The following is a 14,151-nucleotide window of genomic DNA, read 5'->3' as shown; positions in this document are numbered from 1 at the left end:
AGCCCCGCACTGGGATAGCCAAAAAAAAAAAAACCCATCAAAATGCAGTTCTAATTTCTAATACCCCGAGTGTAAAGGTATCCGATTAAACCATGGAATACTGCAACGGACATTACTGATGTAGCAACTTGACACAAAATATTATATAATATATATATTATAAAATGTTTCTTTACGGGGGGGGGGGGGGTTATTGGGGGGGTATACATACCCGGGTTATTGTTAGAGTAGCTAAACTAGCTTAAACAAGGTAATAAATATACCCAGGTTATTGTTAGAGTAGCTAAACTAGCTTAAATAAGGTAATAAATATACCCGGGTGATTGTTAGAGTAGCTAAACTAGCTTAAATAAGGTAATAAATATACCTGGGTGATTGTTAGAGTAGCTAAACTAGCTTAAATAAGGTAATAAATATATCCGGGTTATTGTTAGAGTAGCTAAACTAGCTTAAATAAGGTAATAAATATACCTCGGTTATTGTTAGAGTAGATAAACTAGCTTAAACAAGGTAATAAACATACCCGGGTTATTGTTAGAGTAGCTAAACTAGCTTAAATAAGGTAATAAATATACCCGGGTTATTGTTAGAGTAGCTAAACTAGCTTAAATAAGGTAATAAATATACCCGGGTTATTGTTAGAGTAGCTGAACTAGCTTAAATAAGGTAATAAATATATCCGGGTTATTGTTAGAGTAGCTAAACTAGCCTAAATAAGGTAATAAACATACCTGGGTTATTGTTAGAGTAGCTAAACTAGCTTAAATAAGGTAATAAATATACCTGGGTGATTGTTAGAGTAGCTAAACTAGCTTAAATAAGGTAATAAATATACCCGGGTGATTGTTAGAGTAGCTAAACTAGCATAAATACGCTAATAAATATACCCGGGTTATTGTTAGAGTAGCTAAACTAGCTTAATAAGGTAATAAATATACCCGGGTTATTGTTAGAGTAGCTAAACTAGCTTAAATAAGGTAATAAATATATCCGGGTGATTGTTAGAGTAGCTAAACTAGCCTAAATACGCTAATAAATATACCCGGGTTATTGTTAGAGTAGCTAAACTAGCTTAAACAAGGTAATAAATATACCCAGGTTATTGTTAGAGTAGCTAAACTAGCTTAAATAAGGTAATAAATATACCCAGGTTATTGTTAGAGTAGCTAAACTAGCTTAAACAAGGTAATAAATATACCCAGGTTATTGTTAGAGTAGCTAAACTAGCTTAAATAAGGTAATAAATATACCTGGGTTATTGTTAGAGTAGCTAAACTAGCTTAAACAAGGTAATAAATATACCCAGGTTATTGTTAGAGTAGCTAAACTAGCTTAAATAAGGTAATAAATATACCTGGGTGATTGTTAGAGTAGCTAAACTAGCTTAAATAAGGTAATAAATATACCTGGGTTATTGTTAGAGTAGCTAAACTAGCTTAAACAAGGTAATAAATATATCCGGGTTATTGTTAGAGTAGCTAAACTATCTTAAATAAGGTAATAAATATATCCGAGTTATTGTTAGAGTAGCTAAACTATCTTAAATAAGGTAATAAATACAGCTGGGTTATCACTGGAGTAGCTAAACTAGCTTGCTAATAGTTGTCTAAAAGATTATGATAAATATAGCTGGGTGATCACTGGAGTAAGTAAACTGGGTTGCTAATAGTTTGCTTAGCTAGATTAGCTAAACATAAATAATTAGCTTGCTAATCGTTCCCTAAAATAAAGTAATAAATGTAGCTGGGTTCTCATTAAAGTAGCTAAACTAGCATGCTGTTAGTTCCCTAACATAAGGTATTACATATAGCTGGGGTTCTCATTAGAGTAGCTACAGATAAATACGTAGGTTGTAAATAATTGTTTAAAATAAGGTACTATATATATCTATTTGTCATTAGAGTAGCTAAACATGAATAACTAGCTTGCTAACAGTTCACTACAGTAAGGTAATAAATCAGCAGCCTATAAATAGCTAGGTTATCATTAGTGTAGCTAAACATGAATAGCTAGCTTGGTAGTTATTTACCGTAGAATAAAATAATGTTTTAAATAAGCTGCAGTAGCTAAACGTTGAGTGTGTGTATAGGATAGAAAGCTAGCTTTGCTAAATTCTGATATAAAAGGTGTTCTTGTGGTGTAACGGAGACCTTCTCTGTTCTGAAGACTTTAACACGGCGTAAAACCTACTGTTACAAAGCACTGACACTGGAGACTCCTTCCATCAATGTTAGATAAACATCTTAGAGAAAAAATCGACATATGAATGATTTGAATAAAAGAATTGTTCAGTGAGAACATGATTTTATTTTTTTTTAACTTGTTTGTTATTCGATTATATTTAATCCCTTGTGTATGAGCTGTTACTATGGAAACAGTCACATATTAGAACAAGCGCGTTCACCCGAGCCTGTGATTTGAATGACGGCTACGTTATTATCGGAGCTGCTGTTATAGGAAATGATTCAGCACTTTCTGACCAATCAGATTCGAGAATTCCGCAGAAAGAGAGCGGAAAGGTGCCGCTTGTTTCTAACTGTGCTTTTTTATTATTTATTTATTTATTTATTTTTACCTTTACATGCCGTTGAACTTGTTTGAAAATGTTTGAAACAGATTTTTTTTTTTTTTTTAAGAGTAAAGAAGTCGGCTCATATTCCTCCTGTTTTTCAGAGGTTTTTTTTTCACTTATTATTGTCGTCTGTGGATTAAGGATTGCTTTCTCTGTGCCAAGTTTAAAAAATATGTATATTTATTCATTTATTTATTTAAAATTTGAAAGACTTTGAAGCATTGTGGGGTTTCTGAGTATTTGGCACGCAGGTGCTGTCAAAGCTTTTTTTTTTTTTTCTTCTTCCAGCCGAATGGTTAGATGGATGGAAGTTGTGGAGTCTGTGTGTCTGTGTTTGTTTGAGAAGTTCAAAGTGAAGCATGTGAGCTTGCCCTTTTTTTTTTTTTTTTTTTTTCTTTTCCAACAGCACAGGCATTTTAATCCCTCTCAGCTGGTCAGGATGATGTGCATGTTTGCCTCACCTTAATGAATTTCTTCTGAACTTCCCTTTTCCTGTTCAATTCTGGATGGAGAAAAAAATATATATCATGTAAATCCAGTTTCATTTTAACACTAATGTATTCGTCGCTGCCGATTTAGCGGGACTAACGGATGAAGTGTAGAGGCACGTGCGATGAAACCGAGTAAAGATTCATCTAATCTAATCGAAATAATCCTGTATTACTCGTTCAGATTAATCTGAAATGCGTTCTGATGAGACACGGATAATAATCTCACACTAATAGGACCGCGCTTCTCAAAATAAGTCTCTGACGTACTTTCAGATGCTTTTTGGATTCCAAAAAGGTTTCTACTTGAAACTGTCTCTCAGAGAGCAACAGTCTTCACAGAAGGTTCTAGGTAGAATCTTTAAGGGTTCTCCCAGAGGGACAACCATACAACGTTTTTTTTTTTTTTTAAGAGTGTACAGACAGGGTTTGTGTTTATTATTGATGAATTCACTGTAGCCAGATAGAAGAAAGGGTTTATCTATCTATCTATCTATCTATCTATCTATCTATCTATCTATCAGTGTGTCTATCTATCTATCTATCTATCTATCTATCTATCTGTCGATCTCTTTATCTATCGATCGATCTATCTCTCGATCTCTATCTATCAAGCTATCTTTCTATCTCTCGATCTATCCATCTGTCTAAATATCTATCTATCTATTCATCTATCTATCTATCTGTTTGTTTTACTTACTTACTTTTTACATAGTTACATACATATTGAATAATATATGATGACAACGGATACTATTTATTTACTTATTTACTTACCTGCGTACATACTTATTTACTTATACAATGCGCTGCATAATGGACACTCTATTTGTTTATTTGTTTGTTTGTTTGTTTGTTTGTTTACTTACCTGTTTACCCGCTCACTGATTGACTTACATTTTATTCATTTAGCCGGTGCTTTTATGCGAAGCGAGTTACAAACGAGGAAATGCGATGTACTTATCCACTGTGATGATAATGAACACTTTGAATGAAGGAGTGTTACATAACTACGTATATAATTATATCATGTGATGACCACGGATACTATTTATTGATGCGTTTAATTGATTCATTTACTTTCTTACCTACATACATACTTATTTACTTATACGATGCGATGATATGGACATGTTATTTGTTTGTTTGTTTGTTTGTGTTTCCTTATGATGACACGGGATACTAATTTTTTTTTGTTTGATTGATTACTTATGTACTTATTTATTTCATTGAAAAAAAACTTATTTCCTTACACAGTGTTATGAAAATGAACGCTGTTTATTTATTTACGTACTTACCTGCTGAAAAACAAAACAAAAAAAAAGGGTTTAATGGTTATAATGGGAATTGTATTGGTTTTATATGATTTATATGATTTGTTGATGGTTGTGTGATGTGCAGGAGGCGCTCGAGTCCAGGAGACTGCCGGAGATTATAATCCCCTCGCAGCAGGTGAACAGCCAGATCAAACGCATGAAGAGGGACTGGGTAATTCCTCCTATTAACGTCCCGGAGAACTCCAGAGGACCTTTTCCACAGGAGCTGGTCAGGGTAAGGTGTCTCTCTCTCTCTCTCTCTCTCTCTCTCTCTCTCTCTCTCCCTGTCTTCATTTTACTCTTATAAACCCTCACACACTTACACACACACTCCTGGACGGATGATATAAGTCAGAGCAGCCTGCGGCTACATCGCTTCGCCATAAGGCCTCATATACATGTTCTATCAGAAGCATACAGCACTCTTTAACCGTATTCGCTCGTCCTACGCCTGCACGCATAGCTTGCCCCGCAGACAACATATAATCCCAGCGCACTCCAGAGCACCCACACGGTTCACACACCCACACACACCATCTGCTATCACCGAGTCAAAGAACCCTCCTTGACGGCATCGCGAGAGCGTAGCCGTGACTCGAGAAATGAATATTGGTTATATAAGTTGTAATTAATTTCAGCATGGCACCGGAGAACTTCATCTGCCTTGAAGCGTGTGAGGGTTCTGCACCAAGAGGCCGCTCCTTCAGGACTTTAATGAGTTCTGTTTCACCTCTGTATCCGTATGTGTGTGTGTGTCTAGATCCGCTCGGACCACGATAACAAGGTGAACCTACGCTACAGCGTGACCGGCCCCGGAGCTGACCAACCGCCCACCGGCATCTTCTCCATCGACCCCATCTCAGGAGAACTGAGCGTGCTCAAACCACTCGACCGCGAGCACATCGCCAGCTTCCACGTAAGTGCAGATTGAATCAAATAAATAAATAAAGGAAATTTGTTTCTGTAAAGAAGCGTTTATTTAATTGACTCGCACAGACTCTGTGTGCCTTCGCTGCGGAGTTCATTCATTCCCTGTGGAGAAAATGAAAAGTTGCTGCAAATGCTGCATCATCAATTTTGTAAATCTGTAGCCTGACTTGTGACAAATTTCATATACTGTAAATAAATGTCTCTTGAATTTGTGAATAATGCTGCGTTCAACTCGAGCGGGAAGTCAGAACTCAGAATTATGTCACTTTTAATCTGCGAGGGGGGAAAAAAAACAGTGTTCATCCTTTCTTAGCAACAAGCTAGCCTGCTAGCATTACTGATATGAGTGATTTATACGTTTCCCCTCGAAACTGTGAACTGTATAGTCAGCGTTAAAGATTTAACAAGTTTGTTGATTGAGCTAAAGCAGATACTATGAGATATATGCTATGAATCATTTAGAAGTAGAGAAGTGCTACTGTGTTTACTGTTGATGTTCTGAGCGGCCATGTTGATTTGACGTCACATGGTGCACTCATAGTTGAGGAGACCTTCTCGACTTTCCAAGTCCAGGAAGCGTTTTCTTTATTTTTTCCTAGTCCGAGGCTAGTTGAGTTACAACCCTTGGATGAATTCACTAAAACTTGTTTTGTACTTTATAGTTTTGGGGGAGAAAAATAAAAGAGCATAGAGTTTGTAGTGGTAAATTTCTTGTATGTACACTTTTAGAACTAAAAAAGTTAGCTCCCCCTTTAGTTCTCCGCAGCCACCCACTTAGCCACACCCACCAGGTTTCTACAGCTGTCAATTTAGCCACGCCCACCAAGCATCTACTTATCTCTCCACTCTCTGCCCTAATCCAGTTAGCCATGCCTACTAGCAATCTGCAGCCATCCACATAGCCACGCCCTTCAACTCTCTGCAACCATCAACATAGCCACGCCCATCAGCTTTCTGAACCAATCCAGTTAACCATGCCAATCAACTCTCTGCAGCCATCCACATAGCCACAACCACCAGCTCTTTCAATTTAGCCACACCTACCAGCTCTCAGCTATCCACTTAGCCACGCCTCCTCATCGCTCTGTAGACTTCACTTACCCATGTCCAACAACTCTCTGCAACCCTTCACTTAGCCACTCCCCTTAAGCCCTCAGCAACTATCCACTTAGTACCACCCCTCGGTTCCCTGAAACCATCACTTTAGCCCCACACCATCATCTCTCTGCAAACATACACATAGCCACCCTCATTTAGTTCTTTGCAGTAATACACTCTGCCCCACCCCCTTTTGCTTTCCGGAACCCAGCCACACTTCTTTCGCTTTTTGAATCCATCCATAGCCCCAAACTCTCATCTTTCTGCAAATGTCCACACAGCCCCACCCCTTTAGTTATTTGCAGTTGTCTATGTAGCCCCACCCCCTCAGCTCTTTGCAGTGGTGAAGATGTAAATTATTATGTATTATGCCTATTCTATAATGATGTCCCTCATGGCAGAGTGGATGGCGTATGGACTTTCATGTGCCGAAAGAGAAGCAGGATACATGGGAGACTTATTGTACATTTTTTTGCGTTTTATCTAACGAGTCGTCTTGGCCTACATGGAGATGTTGGAATGAGGCGCTTGCTCTGTTTATTTCATGTATTGTGAAAGGATTTTTTTTTTTTTTTACTGGGGAGTTGGTTGGTAGGCTCTCTGTCTGACACGTACATTTGTTATGTGTGTGCTTTACGCTGCCCATCTCAGCGCGACTTAAGGCAGTAAAAATGAGGCATGTTCCTCACCGGCTCAAAATGGAGCACGCATCGACACGGCCATATCTGCGGATTTACTGCCACAATTTCACAGTTAGAAACTGCATCTTCAAGCATTACTCTCAGCAAGTTCTCGCAGAGCTCATGAGCCTATGGCATTTCAATTAACACCCCCCATCTCTCCGCTTCCTCCGCCCCCCCCACACACACACGCACAGATCTGGAGACTTTCATCGATATCATTTAACATCGCACATAATTTTGCAGTGTGAGAAAACGATGGCCTGTAGAAGCTTATCTTCAGACTAAAAAGTATAATGTGTGTGTGTAAGTGCTGCATAATAGCACATTATGATTATACTGCTACGCATCGCAATTCTAATATGCCTTGTAATGTATTTCAGCAAACTGGTGAGGCGTAATGTGTCACATTTATTAACACACTCATTGGACTAAATGTTCAGAGAACGCAAAATATTACCATTTTTACACACTCATTTGCATATTATAGTCTTTCCAGATATCTGTCACGCACATGAATTTTTTTTTTATTTTTTATTTTTTGGAGATAAACTTTACTACACAAAAATGTGTATTGTGTGTGTGTTTTTTGGTTAAAATGACTAAATAGTTGTAATTATTTATTTATTTTTGAATAAACATTTATGGACCTTTACCCCTGCAGATAGGGGGCGATAGAGCGCACCAAAAGACGTCGCATCTCAATCCTTACTGTCCCACTGGACCCAAAGTGCCCACACGCTTAACTAGTGGCCAGTTTCAGTACTGTTTTGTCAAACACATCTGTTGCGTAAGAAATATTTCACGTAAGCAGGCGTTTGCAGTACAGTGTTAAAATAAGAACATACCTGCACTTGATAGTAAGCACAAACACAGGCGAAGTGTTATCTCATCTATCTTTTGTAGTCCACTTAGTCGCACTCCTTCGCTTATTTGCAGCTATCTATTTAGCTCCGCCCCTTTTGCTTTCTCTAAGGGATGTAAATTGTCATTTGTAAACGCAAAACAGAGAACACTGTATAGTTTGGATGCAGAGCAGTAATACGAACTTGCAATCAGAGTATTTTAAATTGTGGATTTCGGAAAATTATGATCGTCAGATTTACGTACCGTTACCGCATTTCCCAGCGTCGTTTCCTTTTCTTTTTTTTATTATACGTGACTGTCTTACAATGAGCTTTATCATGGGAGAGTTGGTGGCATATGGACATTCCTGCACATATGAAGCGTTTTCATTGATGATTTGGACCAGTAAGTGCTGTGTGTTTTACGGCTGCTGTTAATGCATAAACTTTTCTGAAAGTGTGTTTAAATCATCTGTGTGTGAAGACTAGACCTCTTTAGCTCTTGTAAAACCACCATTAGTCTATAATTATGAATCCTTAGAGACTCTACTGGTGCTTTTTGGATAAAAGCACCATGCCAAATGACTAAATGTAACTGTGTGTCGTGTGCAGCTGAGAGCGCATGCAGTGGATCTGAACGGCAATCAAGTGGAAAACCCTATTGACATTGTGATCAACGTGATCGACATGAACGACAACCGACCGGAGTTTGTTCATCAGATCTGGAATGGGACTGTACCAGAGGGCTCCAGGCCAGGTGTGTGTGTGTGTGTGTGTGTGTGTGTGTGTGTGTGTGTGTGTGTGTGTGTGTGTGCCTGTGCATATATGCATTTAGTTTTTTGTGAGGACCAACAAAGAAACAAATGTCCTAACAAAGATAGGAAAGTGTCAAATGTCCCCACAAACACCCATTCATAACAATAATGGAAGAAAGGGTGTGTGTGTGTGTGTGTGTGTGTGAATACATGCATTTAGTATTTTGTGAGTACCCAAAAAGGATCAAATGTCCTCAGAAAGATAGGAACGTGTCAAATATCCCCACAAACAACCAGTACTACCAAAAATGGAAAAAGGGAGTTGGGGGTGTACATGTATTTACACCTTTGTGGGGACCAAAACGGACCAAATGTCCTCACAAAGATAGGACGGTGTCAAATGTCCCCACAAACACCCATTAATATACATGTGTGCCATGATATGTGTGTGTGTATGTAATAATATGTGTTTGTGTGTAATAACCATTATATATATGTGTGTGTGTGTGTGTGTGTGCATGCATTTAGTCTTTCGTGAGGACCCAAAAAGGATCAAAGGTCCTCACAAAGATAGGAAAGTGTCAAATGTCTTCACAGTCACCAGTCCTCAGAAAAATAGTGTTTTTACAGCTTTTATTTGAAAAATCTAACCTAAAAACTAATCATTATATCAATGTAAGGCATCTTGCAAAGATGGAAATGTGAGTGTGTGAGTGTGTGTGTGTGTGTGTGTGTGTGTGTGTTTGTGTGTGTGTTGTGAGAACCAAGAAGGAGCAAAGGTCCTCACAATGATATAAAAGTGTTAATTGTCCTCACAATCACTCGGTCCTCACAAAAATGTGTGTGTTTGTACAATGGCTATAGTTGAGGCCAAGGTTATCGCTCGGTTTAGCTATCATTATGTCAATGAAAAGGACCAACTGTCCTCATAAAGCTAGGATAGTATCAAATGTCCCCATAATCACCCAGTCTTCACAAAAATAGTGTTTTTACGTGTTTATTTGAAAAATCTGAATACTTATTTCTTGGTTACTGAGGTTAAAGTTAGAGCAGATCATTAATTACTCATTGCAAAGTCCTCACAAAGCAAGAAAAATGAGCTTGTGTGTGTGTGTGTGTGTGTGTGTGTGTGTGTGTGTGTGTGTGTGTGTGTGTGTGTGCGCGCACAAGCTGTAGAGGTTGTTATTGATTATTAATGTTTCTTTGGCTCTCCTGTAAGTGCCTCGGCGTAACAGAGCTCATTAAAAACTTTTTGGGATGATAAACTGAGGACTCCTTTGAACTGCTACTGCAGTCATTAAGAAAAATCTTAAATTAATAATCCTAACTGAGTTACCTTAACTGTGTATTGACGAGAAACCGAGAGAGAGAGAAACATGACTAGTATTTATGGCTAATGGATTGTTTCCCTTTCAGGCACGTCTGTAATGACAGTAACATCCGAGGATAAGGACGACCCGCGCACGCAGAACGGCATGCTGCGCTATAAGATCCTGTCCCAGAACCCCGATAGCCCGAGTGCCAACATGTTCACCATCAACAACCGCACTGGCAGCATCATCACCGTGGCGGCCGGGCTGGACCGAGAGGTATTACATTATAAACTTCTGAAATCCTGTCGACTCAGTGCATGTATACGGATTTTTAGACAGCACTGTGCGAGTTTGTTGACAGCAAATCAATCTGATCATCAAACTTGGATGACACGCTGGCTGAAATCAATTTATGATGTTTGCATTTGTTTATTTATTACAGAAAATTCCCCGTAGCCTCTAGGTTGGAACGTTGTAAAATATTTACATATTAGAAGTGGGAGTAAATTTCAAAACAGGAAGAACTGATTTGTGGCTGATTTTATTTTTTTACATTTTATTTTAGTTCTTAAACCATTTTGGCTACAGTACGTACCAATCTTTGTACGCCAAATACCTCTTTAACAGGCTAGATTTTATTTAGAAAAATCTATAGGAAAAAACGTAAATCATATTATTCAATGCAATGGTCATCTATATATACTACCAAATATACAGTATGTAATGAATATACTAACAAGTAATGCTCAATAATATGTGTGATTGTGTGTAATTAAAAATTCTGGTTTAATTACTTAATAAACCCATATGATTATAGTTGTAATTCGATTTATGTTCAATTATTATATTGGAACATTGTTGTGTTATTTCTTTCCCCTTTCCTGTTAAGCACCTTTTGGAGTACATACCAGGGCTGGGTGATATGACAAAACTATCATATCACGATACTTGAGGAATTTTTTTACGATGCATATGACTATATATAATTTAGCTAGCAAACTGTCGCAAAACAGTAGTAAAATAAAGAAAAATGGTCAAGTGAGTTTGATGATCTTTTTCTTTAATGCCTAAAAATACAACAAAGATTATTATTATTATTTTGTTTAATTACGTCAAATCAACGGCATCCATTCAGTAACATTTAATCTTTCATTATTAAAAATGTTAAAAAAAAAAAATTAATCACCATACCAACTAATACTTCAGAAAAGTGTACCGAGTAATCATTTATCATGATATCGATATTATAACGATATATCGCCCAGCCCTAGTACATACCTCCAAGTACCCCTATTTGCAGAACACCGAGATAGACATGATGGAAACGTTGTAGGAACGTTACGACGTATCAAGTAAAAACGTTTTCGAACGTTCTCGTGATCAAAATTTTCTAAAACGTTTGGCTGGTCTAAGCTTGTAATGAATTATGTTACTGTTTGAGCTACGCAAGCAGAAATAAAGCAGAAGTGTTATTCATGTTTCTGCAAACTCCGCCTCCTGCGCTAGGATTGGTCAGTAGATTTTTTCCCCCCTCACATGTCCGTAAGCGCTATATATATATATATAAATATATATATATATATTTCACAATGACAGTTTGCTCATCTTTTGGTGAAGATTGTGTTTTAAATTTGTTCAAAAGTCTGATGGGTGTGTGATTATTTTTTTTTCTTTTTTTTTCTGAATAGTTGATTTTCACGTTAAAAATCACGTGAAATCACGTTACATGCAGCAGATTCATAGTAAAAACAACATAACACTCAAAAGCATTCTTTAAATTCGATCAGTTGATTGATGGTCGTGACAAAGAGGGATATTCCGATTTAATTCGATTTATTTATTTATTTATTTATTTTAAATCTACAAAAATAATCATTGCTCTCAGATCACAGCGATCTTTAACAAATCGCTGTTAAACACATACGGACATGTACCGACGAAGAGTTTAGCTGGTTTTTATTTATTTATTTATGTATTTATTTATTTATTTATTTATTTATTTCTGCTCTAGAACACTTAATTCAGCTCATTAGCCAATTATAAAGTCCTCATTAGCTGAGTCAGGTGTGCACTGTCTGGAAATCTAAACTCGGGGAACCCGTGTGAGAGCAGGTTGGACAGCTTCCTGCCTCATCCTCGTTCCTTCTGGTACCTAATGAGGCTTTTAATGGCAGAGCGACTAATGTCGGATAAAATGTCTGCTGCTGATGATTCGCCGCCATGGCGGAGTGTGGAACACCTTGGCTGTGCAAACAGTGATATATTTACTTTGGTGTGCACGGGAATGTGTGCGTGTGCGTGACTGTGTGTTGACATGTGTGCGACCTCCAGTCATCACAGGCCTGTTTAATTAAAGTGCCTTCCAGACAGAAATAAAACCTAAATAAAAATAAATAGATGGTAAAATGCTAATAAGGGACGCCCTTGGTCAATCTATTCCGCTCCGCGTCCTCGGTAATGTATGCAGCCGGGCTAATGAAGCCGGAGTGCGATACGGAGTAGCGCTGTCCGCCGCCCACAACGCGTTATTGACACTGGTCTTGCGGGATGTTAATGGGGGTATTAAATATAATGATCAGCGTAACGGCTTCACTCTGGGAGTGCAGGAGTGTGATGGACCCATTGATCTCGCTCTGTGGTCGGAAAATAAAAGAGTCTAGAGTTTGGGGAAGACTCTGTACTCTATAAAGTCTGCGGAAATCAAAAACACAGATATCCTGATGTTCCTGGTGCAAATTAGGTACGGAATTCAGACTTTCCGTTTGAAACCAATCAGACTGTGCGAGTGAGGAGGAGGTTTAATAAGCAGCAAAAAGTCACCGGAAACACCGAAATGTAAAGTAAACATGCAATTATTATTATTTTGTGACTCAGACTGAAAGCAGGGTCATACTGGAAGCTGGCGTTTCAGAACCAAGCGAGCTAAAACACCTCGATATAAATGTCTAAATTATTTAAATGTGTGCTTCTCGAGCACTCAAGTTAATTACCTCTCTGATAAACGTGTGGCAAGCTGGGAAAAACCTTCACATGATGAAATTTTGACACGGATAGTTTCGTCATACTTTCCTGAGCTGAAGTGCATGTCTCTCTCTTTGTGTGTGTGTGTGTGTGTGTGTGTGTATCTCAAGGCCAAGTACATTTATAGATTTTTTTTTTTTTTTTTTTTTTTTTTTTAAATCTGAAAAAAATAATAATAAAAAAAAAATTCATTCTGCACTGCAGGAGCATCTTAGACGTTTTTGAAAGCTGGGATCTGATTACAGATTGAATCGAGTAGGATCATTTCCATTTCCAACAACTTAATCAAAACGTGACATTCTCAGTGAGAGGAAATCACATTTACTGTAGCTATCTTTAGGCAGCTCGAGACTCTTTACTCAGCATGATCTTTTGCAGGAAGAAGAAGTCAGGATGAAAACGTGAATTTAAAAAAAAAAACAATAAATAAACGTTTCCGTGTCATTTCGGTGAAACATACGCGTATTTATGGTTTCTTAAACGAGTTTCTCCAGACCAACACAGAGATACGCTGAATGAGCAGCAGGAATTTCAAATAGTTCCCCAGCCTGATTGTTTTGTTTCTCTTTCCAGAAAGTTCCTCAGTACACGCTGATCATCCAGGCCACGGATATGGAAGGGAACCCGATGTACGGCCTTTCCAACACTGCCACGGCCGTCATCAGAGTGACTGACGTCAACGACAATCCACCGGAATTCACCACCGACGCTGTGAGTAAAAAAAAAAAAAAAAAACGCAATGTATATTCATTACAAGTAAAAAGGTCTAATAGTGTGTTTTATGATACTCAAAGTGTTCAACACTTTGCATCGTCCTTTATGAATGTCATTTAATGATAACTTGTAGGTCCACTGTACCTTCAACATAATATTCACGCCTGATTGTGTAACTCTTAATTTATCACATCACACATCATCTAATCGTCAAATCAGGTATGGAGACCAAAGACTTTTCTGTTTTCACTTGCTTTTCTACCCCATTTCAATTCAATTCCTATTGAGCGAGCCGGTGGCGAGGAAAAAACGCCCTAAGACGATATGAGGAAGAAACCTGGGTCACAACGGATAGTGTGAACGTAAAAGAAAGTTCATTATGGTGTTTATATGAAGTCTGTTTGTTGAACTAGTCCACC

At 38.0% G+C, this 14,151-nt stretch overlaps 1 protein-coding gene across 1 annotated transcript in view; it reads left to right on the top strand.

Moving 5' to 3' along the window:
• The window catches only part of LOC108267314 (cadherin-2), a 103,230-nt gene that overhangs the window by 68,263 nt on the left and 20,816 nt on the right, over positions 1 to 14,151 (top strand). The window contains exons 4-8 of the mRNA XM_017471329.3: positions 4,462 to 4,611; positions 5,137 to 5,292; positions 8,542 to 8,686; positions 10,101 to 10,273; positions 13,592 to 13,729. Of these exons, the coding sequence (XP_017326818.1) occupies positions 4,462 to 4,611; positions 5,137 to 5,292; positions 8,542 to 8,686; positions 10,101 to 10,273; positions 13,592 to 13,729 (762 nt within the window). The remainder of the gene's footprint in view (positions 1 to 4,461; positions 4,612 to 5,136; positions 5,293 to 8,541; positions 8,687 to 10,100; positions 10,274 to 13,591; positions 13,730 to 14,151) is intronic.

This window comes from Ictalurus punctatus, chromosome 7 (genome assembly GCF_001660625.3).
Source record: "Ictalurus punctatus breed USDA103 chromosome 7, Coco_2.0, whole genome shotgun sequence".
Taxonomy (NCBI): Eukaryota; Metazoa; Chordata; class Actinopteri; order Siluriformes; family Ictaluridae; genus Ictalurus; species Ictalurus punctatus.
Note: the sequence above shows the minus strand (reverse complement) of the source record. Positions and strands in the feature narration are given on the sequence as shown.